This window comes from Glandiceps talaboti, chromosome 18 (genome assembly GCF_964340395.1).
Source record: "Glandiceps talaboti chromosome 18, keGlaTala1.1, whole genome shotgun sequence".
NCBI classification, from domain to species: Eukaryota; Metazoa; Hemichordata; class Enteropneusta; family Spengelidae; genus Glandiceps; species Glandiceps talaboti.
Window position 1 is genome coordinate 19,988,073 of NC_135566.1, and position 18,224 is coordinate 20,006,296.

At 36.7% G+C, this 18,224-nt stretch overlaps 1 protein-coding gene and 1 pseudogene across 2 annotated transcripts in view; one reads left to right on the plus strand and one right to left on the minus strand.

Moving 5' to 3' along the window:
• Positions 1–18,224, plus strand: part of LOC144449009 (aromatic-L-amino-acid decarboxylase-like) — a 30,375-nt pseudogene that overhangs the window by 11,713 nt on the left and 438 nt on the right. The window contains exons 2-10 of the transcript XR_013482149.1: positions 9,842–9,927; positions 12,966–13,194; positions 13,594–13,740; positions 13,907–14,090; positions 14,987–15,146; positions 16,492–16,708; positions 16,793–16,955; positions 17,429–17,535; positions 18,160–18,224. The exon at positions 18,160–18,224 is cut by the window's right edge and continues 438 nt beyond it. The product of XR_013482149.1 is annotated as an aromatic-L-amino-acid decarboxylase-like (transcript). The remainder of the gene's footprint in view (positions 1–9,841; positions 9,928–12,965; positions 13,195–13,593; positions 13,741–13,906; positions 14,091–14,986; positions 15,147–16,491; positions 16,709–16,792; positions 16,956–17,428; positions 17,536–18,159) is intronic.
• Positions 3,014–9,508, minus strand: LOC144449573 (vacuolar ATPase assembly protein VMA12-like). Its single transcript, XM_078140134.1, has 6 exons — positions 9,317–9,508; positions 8,758–8,837; positions 7,311–7,400; positions 6,818–6,857; positions 5,507–5,619; positions 3,014–3,560 (listed from the first exon to the last, which is right to left on the minus strand). Exons 1-6 carry the CDS (start codon positions 9,498–9,500, stop codon positions 3,483–3,485), a joined length of 585 nt encoding a protein of 194 aa, XP_077996260.1. The 5' UTR covers positions 9,501–9,508; the 3' UTR covers positions 3,014–3,482.

Sequence of the window (18,224 nt, forward strand, 5' to 3'; positions counted from 1 at the left end):
TGCAGAACAGCTAATTAAACTCAGCCCACGATTTTCCTCATTTTGCCATGGTGATCTTAATAATCTTTCAAAAATGACTGCAAGGTGGAGAATGGATGCCATTGATAAACTGTGAATTGAACCAACTGCAGAAAAGCCTTGCTGAAAACTATAGACTAAAACCAGTCAAGATTGGTTAATTAACAATTCAAAAGACATCCAATGCAATGTATAGATATAGATATTGCAATTAGCTGTAAATGGAGCTGGGGCAGGGGGGGGGGGGGGGGGTAATTTTGTTTTTATGACTAATATTTGTATCATTATATATCCTATAAGTAAATATTGTGCATGCAGATAACCATACACTTTATACAGCAGTATACACATTATGCAAAATATGTATATCCCAGCTCTAGCACAAGATTTCAATATTTTACTACAGTAACTGTAATATCTATGGATGAAATCAAAGTTTTTACAAAACTAACTGAACAATGAATCTATTACTGTAACAGATTTCTTTGATGGAAAAATGCTCAAGTAACAGTTATTGCAATTTGAAGTTATGACAGACATATCGATATCTATATGATAGGGGGACAGTGAAGTTATCACAGACATATCGATATCTATATGATAGAGGGACTGTGAAGTTATCACAGACATATCGATATGTATATGATAGAGGGACTGTGAAGTTATCACAGACATATCGATATCTATATGATAGAGGGACTGTGAAGTTATCACAGACATATCGATATCTATATGATAGAGGGACTGTGAAGTTATCACAGACATATCAATATCTATATGATAGAGGTACAATAAAGTTATCACAGACATATCGATATCTATATGATAGAGGGACTGTGAAGTTATCACAGACATATCGATATCTATATGATAGAGGGACTGTGAAGTTATCACAGACATATCAATATCTATATGATAGAGGTACAATAAAGTTATCACAGACATATCGATATCTATATGATAGAGGGACTGTGACATCTCTTGACTATGTCTTTGTACTAGAAATCACATCAAAGTATGCAGCTGTATGAATAGGAAGGAGAAATTCTTATTTCTATAAACCTAAATATTGTTTCACAGGGTAGCCTGTTTACATTATGATCTGGTGACCTTAACTTACTTCCTGTCTCACTAACCCCTTGTAATGCTAGTAACAGCAAATGATAAATTTGGCCAGCCTCCAGTGGCCATTATCAGCATGCCTGTTTGTAGATTTATGCAATATTCATTGTATGTAAATTATATCACTCTTGTGTTCACCTCAACAAGGGCAAATTTACATATTGATTTAATTTGAATAAGTGGTCAATTAGGCTGATGACGTTATCACTCCCCATTGTGACCAATCAGTTGGAGTGCATTTTTTTCACACCAATCTTCTCAATTTGAGGGTATGATTTTTCAAACTACGTTAGTCACTTATAGTTGCTAGTATTAATGTCTAGTGAGGCTGATGGAAAACACAGATCATGATGTAAACACACCACTCACAGGACAATTGTAGCCCTCCACCGTAATGTTCAAGATGTATGCATCATTTGCATTTTGAAATCAAAGAAGTATATCCTTATTTTTACTATTTATATGACAAACATATTTCAAATGTCTGATGCCAACATTCAAATCAAAGATAATGGCAGTGATTTCTAATGTTTGAGCTTGCAATTACACTATGTCTTGTTAAACTTGTTATACCATAATAGTTTATCCACCTATTAGGACTTGACTTAAATCATAAAAAAGACATTTGTTTCCAACTTTACTGGAACATCTCAAATATAATTATGTTCTTCAACATGAACTTGAGGTCATATGTCACAGTGTTGTATGCGTAATATAAAATTTCAACATCAAAAATATCCCGCTCCTAGTATCAAAGTACGGTAACATTTTTTTATGGTTTACATTCTCAGTGAATGTGTCAAATGTACACATGTGGCTGCTTTTTGTAAAATGTCATGCTTTTAAAGCTGCAATAGCCAGAACTAGGGAATCACTTTTTTCAACCAAACAATATATACAATATATTCACTGAAATTTGTTAGATGTTGTACATGTCAATTAGAGGTCTATTGTCTATCTATAAGTAATTAGACATTGTACATATACATACATGTATAATTAGAGGTCTATTGTATCTATAAGTAGTATAGTAATAGAAAGTTGAAATTGTGATTTATTGGGGCACTGATTTTTAGGTGCAATCCAAAAATCAATTGGTTTGAATTTATTGTGACAGTGTTATAATACATGTATGTGTACAGCTACTGTTTACAGATAATGTTAACCAACAGGTGATTCAATATGTTAACGGTGTATGATATTATGATTCATTATTTATTATATCAACCAAATGATTTTTTTTAACGTTCCAGGTGCAGCTAGTGTAGCATTGATGTTACCTAAAGTATACAGAGTTGCTAGATAAATATCTACCATAAACAATATATACATCTCAAATATACACAGACTATCACTGGACGTAAATATTGATATTGTCAGACTGAGTGCATTTCAACTTTAAGAGGAGCAAAGGCTTGGTTGATTTTATATTACATACATTTCTCTAATGGGGGACCGAGAAAAGTTATTTCCACTAATTCTATATCATGTAACCTTTTTACTCTGAACAAACAAAGTTAGCAGCTTCACACCTCTTGAAAAGATAGCCTCAATACTGTTTAGGTTAGTCTAGTTCCTATATGATATGAGTTACGATTACTATGACCATCTCCACTCACTATGTCTCGTCAGAGTCATTACTCCAGCACAGAAATCTGTGCTACCCCCCCCCCCCCCCCACCAGCGCTCATATAAATGTGATGACGTTATCGTGAGCAATTGTCTGAAAGAAGTAAACCAATTACAAGTACTTGTCAATTTGTGATGGTTTACTACTGACATGCACCATTTACCCTTCGCCCAGCATGAGGTTTAGCCAGATTAAGGGTAAAATGTTTGAATTTGACTAGACAGTGAGTGGAGATATATCATAATAATCGTAACTCATATTGTATAGGAACTAGACTATGTTTTGGTTAAAAAGTTGTTAAATTCCTAACTTGTTTTATTTCCCACAATGCCATTGCCCTAGTGTACAACAGACTAAACCAAATTTCATGACTCTGTTTTAGAGATGTTGTGCTGTGCAGAATTGCTGAAAAATTACAAAATAGTACAGCTGATATAAAACCTGCCTCACCTTTGTCCTCTGTTAATGTTGATGTGTGTCTAGCAAACTATTCATCAAAGTCCTGCTACACAACAGTATTTGTACAAATGATACATTTGAGCTACACTGTACAGTTAGTGCTAGCTTTTAAAAAAAACAATACTTCCAGAACTGTTACAGTGTTTAATTTTGTGATTTGTTACAAAAAGATACATTCATCTGTTTCAGTACTGTAGTTTTTATACCCATTGATGTTAGTGCTGTACCACCAGACCTGTTACAGTGATGCCTTTCACAAGGCAGTCTTTGCAATGAAATAAAGATCTGCTATACCCACAATGGTAGATAAAAGGATGCCAACTAGTATACACTGTGGAAGGAAAATAAAACAAGAAAATATATTTAAAAAGGAATAATAAGAAAATACGTTTAAAAAAAGAATTAGTATTATAACAAAACCTTATACTTACAAGTCTAATGGTACATTCCTATCCAATGAAATTGTTGTCATATTGAACCCCCTAACTCTTTGTAAAAAGTGTGCCAAGCATAGATAAGTAAAGGTTTGAAACATCCATGGTTAAACATGCTGGCTATGGTGTCATCATATTGGGTCTCACAAGAAAGTATGTGACAAAATGAAACTATCAAAACACTGAAGACAAACCAACAGCCACAATGGCGGCTCAATACAAATATTATGGGGAAGATGTACTTTGTCATTCTGGTTTTGTCTATTCAAAATAAACCGTTTGTCTAAATCTAAACCACATGTTGATTAACTTTGTTCTAAAGATCCACATACATCTATGAACAAACACCAACTCTGATGTTTTACCAGTGACATACGTTTGTTATTGTACTATGTAAAGCAAAGATTGACCCATGAGGGATTTGTCATAGGAGAGTAATGAGAAATTCAATACTGTGTACGAAGTGCAGGAAATGGATTCACGGAAGGTCTGCAGGAGTAAGGAGAGTGACAAGTGTGATGGCAACAGATTATGAGTGTTGGAAATGTCTATGAGGGGAGACTTTGTTGGTGATAACCCGGAGCATGCAAGTGCTGTAAGTGAAAGGCTGCAGGAACTGGACCGAGTGAAAGAGTTCTGTTATCTGGGTGATACCTTAGATGGTGCAGGAGGCAGTGAGCTTGCAGTGACAAAAAGAGTGGGACTGGGATGGAGGAAGTTCAGAGACCTTGAATCCGTACTATGTGGTTGTAGGCTAACTCTAGCAATGAAAGGTCGGATCTACAAGGTATGTGTGAGGCCAGTTATGACATATGCGGCAGAAACATGGGTGATGAGAGCAGTGGAAGAGGGTATCTTGAGGAGAGCAGAGAGAGCTATGGTTAGAAAGATATGTGGTGTAAAATTGAGTGACAGGGTTGGCTCAGGGGTGCTAATGGAACGGCTAGGTCTAGGTGAGTCAATTGTGGAGGTAGCAAGGTGCAGCTGTCTGAGATGGTGTGGACATGTGCTGAGGTAAGATGAGAGAAGGAGTGAAGGGGGCGTGGAATCTGGAGGTGGATGGAAAAAGAGGGAGAGGGCGACCAAAGCTGACATGGAAGAGTATGGTGGAAGGACAATGTAAACAGATTGGATTAAACATCAATGACTATGGGAACAGACAGAAATGGAGGAATGTGATTGCCACATGGAAAGAAGGACAGGCGGGGAAGAAATCGACTTTAATTGATGATGATAATTCACATACAAAGTGTTAGTGTAATGTACACATACAGACCTAATGTTTGCTATGTAATATACACATACAGACCTATGTAATGTACACATACAGACCTAATGTTTGCTATGTAGTGTACACATACAAACCTAATGTTTGCTATGTCCTAAGAGTGTTGTATTCAAAAGTAGAATTAGATTACAATTTCCCAAAGAGTAGTTCAAACCCACTTAGATATGTCTATGTCCATCATGAAATCTATCCCTTTGTGATTGGCTGATTCTATGTCCATCATGTCATCTATCCCTTTGTGATTGGTTGATTCTATGTCCATCATGTCATCTATCCCTTTGTGATTGGCTGATTCTATGTCCATCATGTCATCTATCCCTTTGTGATTGGCTGGTCCTTTTTATAGTTACAAATTCAAACATACTTAGATCATGCGATCATGTACTCAACTGACATCAACTAAGACAGGAGTAGACTTAAAAACCATCAAGAACTTGCACTCATTTTCTTGCTGATACTCCATAAAGTAAATTATCGAAATCATAAATCTAAGCATCAGTGGAGGGGATATGTTAGTTGAAATCCACCAGTGCTAGGAATCTAGGTTATACTCACCAAAGCAACTGGTTGGTGTGAATAGCTGGCAGCCATGTAGCCAAACACAAATGCACATATAACAGTTAAAAATGAATTGAATACTGTCATCAGCTGTTTCTTCACTGACCTCACTGAAAAAAAAATGAAAAAAATACAGATAATATATTCCCATACACAGTATACAAATTGCAGTCATATTTATCCTTGGCAAAAAACCACAATATTTTAGCACTCTAGATTAAATTGTGTTTTGACATGATCTTTCAAAGGCAGTAAGTCTATTTCCTCAGATGTAAAGTGGATATAACAATTTAGGTTGACTTGGAAGAGAAATCTGACTACAGGTACTGGATGCATATTCCCATGGTATTATTCAAATTGCACTCTCATGACCTCTGTGTGACCCAAGATTTAGAAGTAGGCATTCCTCGAGGTATGTGAAAATACACCAATGTGAATGAAAATTGTTAATCTCTTCAATATCTTTGCTTGTCTTGCAAATATAGAGATGTATACATCTTTGTGCTTGATAGAGGTATTGTGGCAATTAAGAGAAAACAAAAGTTCTACAACATGTTCATAATTCAATGTAAATTTGTTCAAAGATGGCACCTGCTATCTCATGTCACATAGGGGTCATGAAAGTCCACCTGATGAAATATTCTGATTTATGGAAAAAAACAAAGGATTGTGTTATCTGGCCTCTAGGGGTGTTGTTCAGAAGCAAACAATTCACCTGGAAATGAGGACAAAGATTGTTTAGTACTTTAGTGTACTTTGCAAATCATCCTGTCCCAGTATTTCAAGGCAAAGAGTTGACAACATTGTCAGCTATTTAACATAGACCTGCCCTTTTTAACAGTATTAAGGATATCATTTTTAGGAATCTATCAAGTTTGGCCGCATACTTCTTATTCATCACTTCCACTACTGCCATTTGATACACCCATTTCCCTCATCCCCAATTCTAATGTGATGCTTCTCTAGAAAATGATTGCAATATGTTGTACTGCATGCATCATTTTTAATAACTTAAAGTAAAATCTGCCTGATATTACCAAAGCACAAAGTTTGTACTTTTTTTCAAATTTCAACTTATGATCATCTAATTTATGTAATATTTGATTCATTTAAAACAAATAAACTTGAATAAAAAAAAAGAGAACACTCAGGGTTTGTTTGGATTAAGGGAAATAATGCTAGTTATTCAAGTTCAAGTTGTTGATACAATGCACTTGATTTAAGTGATAAGTATAATGAATGAAGCCACTGGTATTAAAAAGTAAAACCACAAAAATAGTAAAATTACAAGATAGTTAAGACACAAACCTTCTGCACCAAATTCTGCAAATGTTGATTTCTTAAGTGTCTGAAAATATTGATAGAAGAAGGCCAAGTCAAATAACAATAACAAAATAGAAGACATACAAAGAGTTATTGCAACACCTATACACTGTAAACCTGGACATTTTCACAAAAGACTTATTTTCACTTATTTTGCTGGAAAAAATATGCAAAAGTAGTAGTTGCTAAACTGTTATTGTGTAGATACCAAACTCTCTTTGTGTCCTACCTTCCTCAAAGAATATCTATCCCTATTTCTGTCTCTGTTTGTTTGTCTGTCTGTCTGTCTGTCTGTCTGTGTGTGTGTGTGTCTCTCTCTCTCTCTCTCTCTCTCTCTCTCTCTCTCTCTCTCTCTCTCTCTCTCTCTCTCTCTCTCTCTCTCTCTCTCTCTCTCTCTCTCTCTCTCTCTCTCTCTCTCTCTCTCTCTCTCTCTCTCTCTCTCTCTCTCTCTCTCTCTCTCTCTCTCTCTCTCTCTCACCTCTGTATTTATTCCTTTTGTCATTCGTTTGTATTCTTTCTCCTCCTGTTCTCTTTTTAGTCTTTCTAGTCTTGCCACCAGTTCAGGATTCTATAAAGTGAGACATACATACAGACATACATCAGAAGTTGTTATAAATATGAATAATTATACTCACAAACACGCATGGCTATACCTAACATATGAATCTAGAAATGGACGGAAAAAAATATGCATAAGAATGTGTTAAAGCAATCTGATTAAAATCTGAAGTGGTGAAAGCTGCTCGATGTATTTATTTACCTCTATTTCTATCATTTTGTGTTGTTTGTTTTGTTCCGGGTGATTGTGCTTTCCCATATCTGACCCTGTGTAATAGAAAACCTCATTTGAATCTTGTGCTTTTGATTAGCCAATCAGGATGAGTGTTATGCTGGCAGCTGTTCACACTGAAGAAATTGGAAAAACAAGCAAAACAAACGTACATAAGGAGGATTGCATTGACGACACAATACATCAAAGGCGGCGCTGTCTTTCCGAATGATTTTGAAAGATGTGTGCTGATTGGTTGAAGAAACCTTTCGAGATCCTTGCGATTCAAACAAGATTTTCTATTACATAGGGTCATAGTGCAGCATTAAAACTAGCATAGTTAGTCCTATATATATATATTCCCAAATCTATACAGACAGAAAATGTCCTGTAAATAATAACAGCATCACGTATTCCTAAGACAATTGAGACTGGAATCTAGCAAAGACAATTTCAAATCTGCCCTCATCAGCATCAGTATCTCTGATGTCATAGACCAAATATTGGTGAGATAAATGAAACCACCAACATTATACCAGAGTGATAATTGTTGTTAGATGTTTATGGATGTTTAAACAATATAATACAAATGGCAAAATATTGTTCAACAACATATACTTTTCATGTTTTGTGTACTAAATTGGAAACATGTTGTGTTCTCCCAGATCAAGGATATAGAATTTGAAAGCTCTTGATGAATCTAAACATCTCAAAATATTCCAGTTAGTATCACATTTATATCAAGGAAAGTCAATTTTACTTTTGGTGGGGAGATCATTGGGAGGAGGGGCTCTCCCCCTCTCTCTAGATTCCAGTGATCCAGCCCTGAAGTGGTAACTTTATTCTGTTGTCTTAACTTAAAGCAACTTTGGAAGTACTATAAAGATTCTGATGACGGATAGGGTGGGTGGATGTCAGCCTGGGTAGCAAAGATGGCCCATGGTAGTGCATTCATCCAGTGTTAAGGGGTCCTGGGTTAAGGGGTCCTGGGTTAGGGGGTCCTGGGTTCAAGGCCTGACCTCAGTTTTAACTGATACAGTGTAATCCTAAGATACATATCATTGTCATAAACCACATCCTCTTTTATGCCACACTTTTAGTGTCGCGGAAGAAATAACAGCTATGGTTTGTAAGAATGTTACATATTGGTACTTACTCTTTGTCGTTTTGGTAGTGGTGGGAAATAGACATCACTGTCATCTAGTAATTCATGTAGATAGAGTGAAGAGGTACCATCTGATAAGTACATTAAGATAAAAAGTACAATGTAGTATTTTAGTATTTAATAAGAGTCGATGCATAAGGGAAAAAAAAAACCAGTAGACTGTAAACGTATATTGTAGACTCAGAACATGATCTTCATACCTTTTCTCCCGTAATTGTGCTGAAGTTACAACCCCTCCATTCGCTCCCCCCCCCCTTATTATAGCGTATATTGACAGAGCGTGGAGACATAAGGGGAGATTCTCCCTACCAAGCTCTGCGATCAGAGAGGTATTGAAATGACAAAAACAGCTAATATTGTTAGCATTCAATGCATTATAGATTATGTTACCTTGACATTAGCATCAGCTATTGGCCTACATTTAAATATCAACGTAAAACTCTGTACTGGCGGGGTGAGGGAGGAGCTGGGGGCGGGGGGGGGGGGGGTAGGTAGGGGGCAATGTTCCGAGGAAGGGATGTAATACTAGGTGACGTACGGTATAACTCACCTTTGGTCAGCTGATGATGACATAGTTGAACCGTATCGAATGGTATACTCTGGACTTCCTCATTTTGCTTATTGCTACTGAATGTTTCTAGTTTTGACTTCAACTTGACTGGAAGGTCATCGTCCGTTAAAATCGTTTCAATAACGCGTCTTATTTTATCACTCAGAGTCACATGAATCGCCATGTTGTAATCCGGGAATCCTGGGATGGGGCCCGGGGAAACCCTTGTCAGTCACGTGACATGATGTTATGACGTCATCTTGTAGGGAATCCTCGGGTGATGATCGTCAGAAGGTCGGACACCATCGACGTCAGAGTTGTTTAGAGGACATGACTAGGGCAATAGCCATAGGGATAGGGGGATATTCCTGGACTATGGAGGTCTAGGGGGACATCTCCCCTTATACCCCCATGCCTGGACCTAGCTGCAACTTAATTCTAGCTTTGTTTTTATTTGCAATACTTTTTTATTCTTTATTTGGTGTGAATCAACAATTTTCGTTTTTACTTTATATTTTCTTACAGGGTTCTCGGAGGACCGAGGGCGACGGAGCGAAACCGCTACAACCGGGAAGTCCACTAATAAGATGGCTGACGTACTTGTATGCAGGGTAAACACGACTGCCTGAACTGTTCAAAGACTTTTTCAAAATACATGTAACTTTGCCTCAACTGATCTACAACTTTAGAAAGATGCCTGGTCATTTTGGCAATGTACAAGGGTGAATTTTGGGGCTCAAAATACATAGTGTGGATCATAGAAAGCTGAATTCATTAACCCCCTAAAAGTAAAACCTGCTCTAGCGGCAACTGTTTTTTTTCATCAAGTAACTAAAGAGATATTCACTATAAATTGGTCAATTACTTGGGGGGGGGGGTATACCCCTCTTAGATCACCATTCACCAGGAAGTAAAATATCTAATTCACCATTCACCAGTATTTCCAGATATCATGTCAATTCACGTTCACCAAATATTAATGTATAATCAAGTATATCATGTGTAAATTCACCAATATCAAACATATTGAAAACTTTGTCATAGCTAGTCTTAGAATATTACGTACATTGTATGGGTTTGGAATGTACACCAGAGAGTGTATACAGTGGGTTAGGGACTGGTCAGTTTCTCCGGTCGGGGGGGGGGGATTTCTCTATCGGGCTGACAAAAAGTCACTGACCCCTCCCTCTGTAAAACGAAACGCTGAGTTCTAAAATGTGATGGTACCCCCCCCCCCCCACACACACACACACACACACACCTATCATATTCACATGCTGGGTATACTATTGTGACTCAGAGTGGACTACTTGCCTCTTTGTCTCGCAAATACTATATAGCCCTCCCGTGGTACCGTATAGTCTCCGACTATTTTTGTTTTTTACCATGAACATGCCAAAGAGCTAGAGACATGAGAGAGCTGTGGTATTGGTTGACAACTGTCTTGCAGGCTGGGCAGTCCACAGCCTATGATGCAGATGGCGAATGGCGCCCCCTACGTCAGGAACGACTATGCCATCCGGATCGCAATGTCCGGATCGACAAATATCGGCACTCGAAGAATAGATGACAAGATAGAAACAACTAAGTAGTTACGCTCCGTGTGATATTAAGGTGTGGCAATATTAGTGCGTAATTTGGTGTGACTAAATATATATATTGGTTGGGCTACAATTCAAGCCGTGCTGTTCAAGTAAGTTTACCCATGGATGTATTAGTGAGACCATAAAGAGAAATTACTTCAGAGCTGTGGCTAGACATGGACATGTCTAACAGTTTGCGTTTTGCATTAGAGAGTTTCGGCTACACGTTCAACGTGTGTACGCGAACGCGCAACTCACTCACGTTCACGTTCGCGTACCAGCTGTGATGACCTTATTTTGTTTCGGCTAGCCGTTTACGTACATCAATAATAGATTACATGGTTAGCCTAAATATTACATTAATGTTTTAGTTATATGACAAAAATAGCGCAATGACAATAACCGTACGTATGGCTCGACATTATGACAAGACAAATAATTAAGCAGATACATTTACTCGAATAATCTCGTATTTTGACAATAAAATCACCCTGTAGTATCTTGACGATTGCAACGACAGTCACCATCATACATCGCGATGCAAAATCAGTTACGTGAAGGCAGCCACAGATTCAAGGCTGCATTTTAAATATTTTATCAAGGAAAACAAAATTACTGAGGTGTATTATGTCGTGAAGGATCAAGCTTGCTAAAAGCATCAATTTTTTTTTTATTATATTAGTGACGATTTTTACAAAAATTGGGTGAATTTCATCACTGTGCTCGAGGAATTATCATTTTAAATTTAATGTCAGTGATCATAAACCATTACTTCTATGAAAAACTTGTCTTCACTGTGAACTTGTCAAAATACTCCAGACAATATGTAAACATTTCTAGAACTCACTGTGTTAATTTGGGATTTACTGTAGAAAGTGATACTGTAAATATTGGTAATATGTGTACAACATTAAGACTGTCTTGGTTTACCCTTGCAGTACAGTATACAATTACACGTCTTCTGTAACTTGCAAGTCTTGCAAGACATTGCAAAATGTCGACACCAACAAACTTTCATTCAAACATTCCAAAATTGAAACTATTTAAATCAGTGATCAGTAGTCACTGTTCCTTTGAGTTATTTTGTACAATTTTTGTAACATTCATGCAAAAAAATCTGTCTTTATGACACAATTGAAGCTTGTAACCAACATGCTGTGTGAACTTGAGCTATGATAATTTAATTTATTGCACATGCGCAATGAACAAAGAACATCTTCCAAGTTAAATTTTAACCCAAATAGCCAAAACTATACGTACAGCTATGCATATCAGCCACATGGTATCAGTATGCCATTGCGTTTTGGATGCAGTGTACACGAGGGAGGTAAGAGTTCTTCACGTGAACCAACACGCCAACTTTTAGTACGGCATCAGGTATATATTTTAATTTCTCATTAGGCCTAAAAAAAATTGCGTGGTTCCGATTACGCTCAAGTTTAGAATAGGTGGGGCCTGGTAGTAGGTAGATTTTTGGGAGAGATTTTTTTTCATGTGCGAGTGTCTAGTTCAGGCATGTTTTCCCGTTTTTTCCATATCGTAAAACCATTACAGATTAGGACAGTTTTATATTGCCTTTTTAAAGTTGATTTCAGTTTCCGCATCCACTATTTATAGCCAGACTTTATTCATTTTTTATTATTAGTTTTTCTCGAATGCGTAAAAATAGTTTAGGGTCGGCAGTGAAAGACTAGGTGGAGTTGGGTAACTGGAACTAAAATATTTTTTAGGCCTTGTGTACCGTGATGTTTACATATCCTCGAATGTGAGGATGTGAGTAAAACCAGTTATAACCCTGTAAACTAGTGGTTAGTGGATAACGCTAATGACCTGTCCAGCATTGATGTGCGTTCAACATGAGAAGAAAAAGTACCATGATGACGCCATTTTGTTCAATGCCTCCGATTATGGTATGTTACATCTATACACACCTATGCACATCTATGCGCACGCACACACACACACACACACACACACACACACACACACACACACACACACACACACACACACGATTTCAAATACGAATGTTAATGGTTAATGTGTCTTTATTTATTTGATCTCAGTTTTCTGAAATGGATCTTTGTGCAAAACTTGAAACCTTGGAGAAAGAAGCCAGAGGCCTTGACCTTGGTCCCGATGATAGGAAAGAAATGACAAAGAACGTGACGGCTTGAGCTGAACATTTCTTAGAGAAATTGGAGAATGTAGAATATCAAGTATACATGAAAGCCGGAGACAAAGCATCCTCTGGTATACTCAAACATTCCATTACGGGAAATAGCAGTAGTCTAGGTTAGTTGTTACCAAAGTACAAGTATTTATACCATTGAAGGCTAGTATTTCCGAAAATTGCAAGCGTTACCAGCAAACTTGTGTCTATGCATGTCAATTTGTTTCTATGCATATACACCTCTGACTCACTGAAAACGAGCCAACAATGTGTTTATTTATTCTTTTGAAGACTACGATATTCGCAATGGCCAGGCTGAAGTATTTTTGACTGGCATGAGTAAAGTTCATGAACCCACATTGTACATACGAACGCGCTCGCTCGCTCTCTCTCTCTCTCTCTCTCTCTCTCTCTCTCTCTCTCTCTCTCTCTCTCTCTCTCTCTCTCTCTCTCTCTCTCTCTCTCTCTCTCTCTCTCTCACCAGTAAAAAGACATGGCGTTACTCTTCCGTTTGATTTCAGATGATATCTTTGATGCATATGAGAATTCGGTACTAAAATCTGGTATACAAATTTCCCATGGTATGCACTTTGGTTTTATTCCTGGCGGGGCATTATATCCTGCAGCCCTAGGGGACTACTTCACAGCAGTAACAAACAAACTTTCAGGTAGGAAAATGTCACCACTCAGCTAATTTGTATCGTTCTAAATATACACTTCCAAACTTTTAAAGTACAGTTTCATCACAGAATTAACATGGTACACTGTAACTATACATGTCGTCTCTGCCGAGACAGACAGTTCTAACTATTATCCATTTACTATACGACCCAGGAATGTTTTACTCTGCACCAGAAGCAGTTCGCTTGGAGAACATGTTGATAGCATGGGTTGCCAGTCTGTTTGGTTATCCTTCGGACCATGCTGGGAACTTAACATCTGGTGGTACATCTGCTACGCTGATCGCCATACAGACAGCAAGAGATAGCAAGAAGATTAGAGGAAAAGACTATGAGAGGTCAGTATATTCTAGCTCCTGTCCCATCTTTGCTGTCAGCCCTCATCAGCGACAGGTGCAACGCGGCGCGTTCAGAAAACAAAATATTTTGGCGTTGTTAGTATATTACCTCTTCTGAACGCGATAAATAATTGCGCGAAAAACAAACATGGCGGCAAATTGAAATACAAAATCGTTGCATTTTGATATATTCAAAGTATATTGATGTCAGGGCGATTTGCATATTCTAACAGCAATTATTTATTATCAGTACTCAAGAGTGTTTCAAAACACACGTTGTTTACCTATTAACTATCCTTACCCTTACCAATAATCTTTCACCTGTGACTTAACCTCAAATTTTTATTATGCTCAATATTTGTGAAATAATCACACTGACCATTATATATATATATATATAATATATCGATGAATATTTGTACTAATTGGTCAATGCCATGAACTTCTTGGCAAAGACGAGACTAAATTGATGTGCACTAAGTGACATTGCTCAACTAATTACGTTCGACGATGATGTGAGATTTCACGGCTGTTATCTTTGTTTTTCACGCCTCACCTCACTCTTCCGCCTTGCATGATCGTCCCGCCGGGTGCGGGATCTCTCACATATAAACTATGACATGTACAAGAAAGATACGTTTCAAAACGTCCACTGAGTGTTTGGTTCCTGAATACTACGAAGTAATTTCTTTGATAGGAGTTTACATGCACATTACCTGTAGATTTTAATAAATGAACTTAAAATAACAATAGTGTAGTTTATCGTTCTCGGAAATTAGTCATATGCACCTACACTATTTGCGAGTGGACAACAAGTGAATAGTGATGATTGACCACGAGCGAAATCTGTCCTCTCTATAATTGGCGTTCTTGTTTCCATGTTCTTTCTTCAAAAGAGTGGTGGTATACCTAACAGAACTGACTCATTATTGTGTAAGAAAGAGTCTTAGAGTATTGGGAATGCATGACGTCATTATTCGAGAAATTTGCATGGATGAGAAGACACTTACAATGAATGTCTCAGACTTAAAAGATCACATTTTAAGTGATAAAGAAGTAAGTCAAAATGACACTGTGGTCTTTTGAGACGGGATACTGTTCGGTTTGATATACACTTTTTCTTTCTACAATTCCATTCCCATTACATTATTTTATAATATGTATGCACGACTCATATATATATATATATATATATATATATATATATATATATATATATATATATATATATATATATATATATATATATACATATACAACTGCAGTTGTCTGATGATCGCGCAATGCGTGAACCTCCGAGTTACAACCAAGAAAGAGGTCCAGTACTACCAAAACTATTGCGCTCTGCCACTGCGGTATAGAGCACTGTCTTAGCAGATTGATACTCACCGAGTTATATATATATATATATATATATATATATATATATATATATATATATATATATATATATATATATATATATATATATATATATATATATATATATATATATATATATATATATATATATATCATCATCAGCATCTCCTGACGAGTGATTCACTCACGAAACAGGCTTGTAGAGGCGAAAAACCCTACTTGATTTTCTTCTACCCTCAACATATACTCCGCTCTGCGTGCAGACGTATCGAGCACTGTGCTACGGATAAATCTTACCACTGACTTCCTATATATATACAATGTATATATATATATATATATATATATATATATATATATATATATATATATATATATATATATATATATAACTCGGTGAGTATCAATCTGATAAGACAGTGCTCTCTCTCTCTCTATATATATATATATATATATATATATATATATATATATATATATATATATATATATACACGTGTGTGTGTGTGTGTGTGTGTGTGTGTGTGTATACATGTATATATATATATACATGTATATATATAAAACTCCATATTGGTAAAATGTCTGTTGGAGTAAACATAATTTATACACACGTACACAAGTAAAGTATGTGCCCGTACACACATGGACATAAAATGAGATGATTGTAGAGGGCTCAGAACGTATTCAACATGTCTTATCTATTTCAAAGATCTCTGAATACATGTGATACATTTACGTGACAGACTTATGGGTACAACCTATTTTGGCATAGCTGACTTCAGTGTAGACAAGAGTATTAAAAAACAAAATCATTTGATGAAGTACTTTCTTGAGTGGTTAGAACCAGTTGGCTGGAACGTTGGATCGTGTAATCAAAGTTTTTAAAAGAATTTGTTTTCAAAATACTCATTAGCATATTTCTATTGCCGCGAGACTTCAATAGAAATGGAATTTCTTCAGTTATATGTTTGAAAAGGTACCTGTAGGTTAACGTTGTATTTGAATAACTCTGTGTCTTCTTTATACAATCTAACAGCAAGGACTTAAACCATTCCTAATAGCAGCGAGTATAGGCACTGGTTATGTTGGAAGTGTGGATCCTATAGACCAGATTGCAGATGTGGCGGAAGAATACAATCTATGGTTTCATGTGGATGCAGCGTATGGTGGATTCATTGTTCTTGTGGATGACGTCAAACACCATTTTAAGGGTGCAGAAAGGACTAATTCGATTGTTGCAGATCCACACAAAGGTAGTATGTAAAATCTTACAATATGAGTTGTCTTTCTCATGTTCACAAACACTCAATGAAGTATCACTTACCTATATCTTCTAGGATTATTTCTTCCATTTGGTAGCGGTGTGGTGTTGGTTCGCGAAGGACGCAAATTATTTGAGGCCAACGTACAGACATCGAATACCAGTATTCTCCAAGACTGTGCTGATATCGAAGAATACTCCCCATGTGATTTATCTTTTGAACTAGCAAAGCATTCCAGGTAACACACTATATATGTGTGCAGATAAATGTCATGTTATGTTAAAAAGCGTCAATTGGCGTTTAGACACCAATCATCGACACTATTGTATGGCTCGTTATATCTTCGAGTTTTTACAGACGGAGATTGTTTTTGCGAAGTGTATATATAAGCTTACTCTAGTATGGACTTTTGCAAGGATGACGGAATTGTTGCTGTTCATCTAGATGTTTGCCTTCTTTCTGTTTGACTACACATATTGATCCACGTTATCTACATTCGTGCTCGTAATTCCATGCTATACACTGATGAGCCATAGCTTGTAAATACATGTGCTATTGCAGTCCTGTGTAGTTAACATGCTATAAGATTACAGCATTACACCAGTTTGGTTGAACCATGTATTTAGATTGTTGTAGATATTCATATTCACAGTGACTTATTGTTAGTAGCATACAAACTTTTCATATATTGTTTTGTTCTATTATACGAAGGGGTCTCAGAATGTGGCTTCCATTGAAATTATTTGGTATCAGACCATTTGCTGCTGCATTGGAAGAGAAACTACTATTAGCAAAATACATCCACCAAAAAATAACAGGTAATGGTATTCCATTAGAAATGGATTTCACGGAGAAAATTAACACTAGAACTATTAACTTGAAGAACTATGTCAAGTTCAAATAGTGAAATAGCATTTACTACTTACCTCAATACATAGGCACTTGTATCTGCGGATAGGGTGGGGATCAACCCAACGTGTCATTGATGACCTCGAATAACCTCAACAAGGGCGACCACTGTGACTCCCATACTTGTAATTCATGCGATTAGACCTATATGATTACGAATGAATTTCAAATTATGCCATTATGATTTCCCTGAGTTTGGGTTGCCAAAATGTGAGAGTCAATGTTCATATGGTACTACTTTTTCTTGTATGATAATATTGCCCCCCCCCCCCCGTGGGCAAAATATGGCACATTTCACTTGCCAAAATATGGCAAATAATGTAATAGGAGATAGTTGACTTGTATGAAAGGCCCAGTTCGGATTAGTATTAAAGTGAAGTGTTCTGAAACAAAATAATGGTCCTACCTACCTTGGCAAACTATATAGGTGATGGTTGAACAATTTAAATTCGAGTTTTCTGAAGTTTTGGATAATGATGTTATGATTCTTACTTGCGTCTTACTCATTCTTCAATTTTGTTCTGCTTTACTAGGTATGGATGGATTTGTAGCAGACCCAACCCCTGTACTCAGTATTGTAGTCTTCTACTACGATACC

Coding starts and splice junctions, on each gene's coding strand:
- LOC144449573 (XM_078140134.1), bottom strand. CDS start 9,500: ATGGCGATTCATGTGACTCTGAGTGATAAAATAAGACGCGTTATTGAA. Junction 6,858..7,310: donor CAAAAGGAATAAATACAGAG/GTGAGAGAGAGA, acceptor CAATATTTTCAG/ACACTTAAGAAATCAACATT. Junction 5,620..6,817: donor TGCAGAATTTGGTGCAGAAG/GTTTGTGTCTTA, acceptor TTTTTTTTTCAG/TGAGGTCAGTGAAGAAACAG.